General features: G+C 64.6%; 1 protein-coding gene across 1 annotated transcript in view; it reads right to left on the bottom strand.

Moving 5' to 3' along the window:
• The window catches only part of RNF123 (ring finger protein 123), a 26,986-nt gene that overhangs the window by 10,658 nt on the left and 15,395 nt on the right, over positions 1-933 (bottom strand). The window contains exon 20 of the mRNA XM_014538995.1: positions 748-932. Within this exon, the coding sequence (XP_014394481.1) occupies positions 748-932 (185 nt within the window). The remainder of the gene's footprint in view (positions 1-747; position 933) is intronic.

Raw genomic sequence — 933 nt, 5'->3', positions numbered from 1 at the left:
ACGGGTGTGAGTTTCAGTTCGGGAAGATGAACACGCTCCGGGTCTGTTTACAATGATTAACACCACGGAGCTGTGCACGGAGCTGTGACCAAGGAGGGGCGTCAGATGCTGTGTTTCACTGCAATTGTAAGAAATGGTCAAGATGGTACATTCTAGCCCGGCCGGCGTGGCTCCGTGGTTGAGTGTCAACCTATGAACCCGGAAGTCATGACTGATTCCGTCTGGGCACAGGCCCGGGCTGCGGGCTCGGCCCCCAGTGGGGGGCAAGCACGGTCAGATGGAGCTCGCCTCTGTCCACCCTCAAGGCCGACTCCCAGGGGGGCATGGCCGCGTCTTTCTGCCTCGCTCCTGAGTGTCCCTGGCGTCAGGGCGGCACTGGACCCCCGGCCCCGGCACATGTCACTGGGTGATGCGTGAGTGAGTGAGCAGAGAACAAGCAGTGGCCTCAGGGTGGGTGAGTCTGTGGGAAGGAGCTGCCAGGCCGAGGGTGGCTGGGGAGAGGCCAGAGCCCGCGGGCACCAGAGGGAGGTAGAGACAGACCCTGCTCAACCTGAAGTGTCTGAGCTGGAGGGGCCCCTGGGGGCCTGAGGGGTTGCGGGGACGTGGCATTGGGTGGGAGGAGAGGAGAGGGGCAGGGGGGAGTGTGTGCCAGAGGCCCCGGGCGGCAGGGGCATTGAGGGGCTGCCAGCCTGTGCCCAGCCAGGGGGCTGGGAGGGCAGCAGCTGCAGGCCCAGGCTGCCCGCTCACCTGGGAGTAGACAGTGGCATGGACCCAGGCAAGACGGCGGCTCAGGTGGTCCAGCTTTTCTGAGAAAACTTTCTGGCTCTTGGTCAACTCCTCAAGGATGTCCTTCCTCTGCCCCGAGGAGAAAGGACGGTCAGGACCCGGCCCGCGTCCATGGCCTTGGGGCCCACTGTGGCCTGGGCGCAAGGG

This window comes from Myotis brandtii, unplaced genomic scaffold, assembly GCF_000412655.1.
Source record: "Myotis brandtii unplaced genomic scaffold, ASM41265v1 scaffold207, whole genome shotgun sequence".
In the NCBI taxonomy this organism is placed as follows: domain Eukaryota; kingdom Metazoa; phylum Chordata; class Mammalia; order Chiroptera; family Vespertilionidae; genus Myotis; species Myotis brandtii.
The sequence above is the reverse complement of the archived record's forward strand: the minus strand, read 5'-3'. Positions and strand labels throughout refer to the sequence as shown.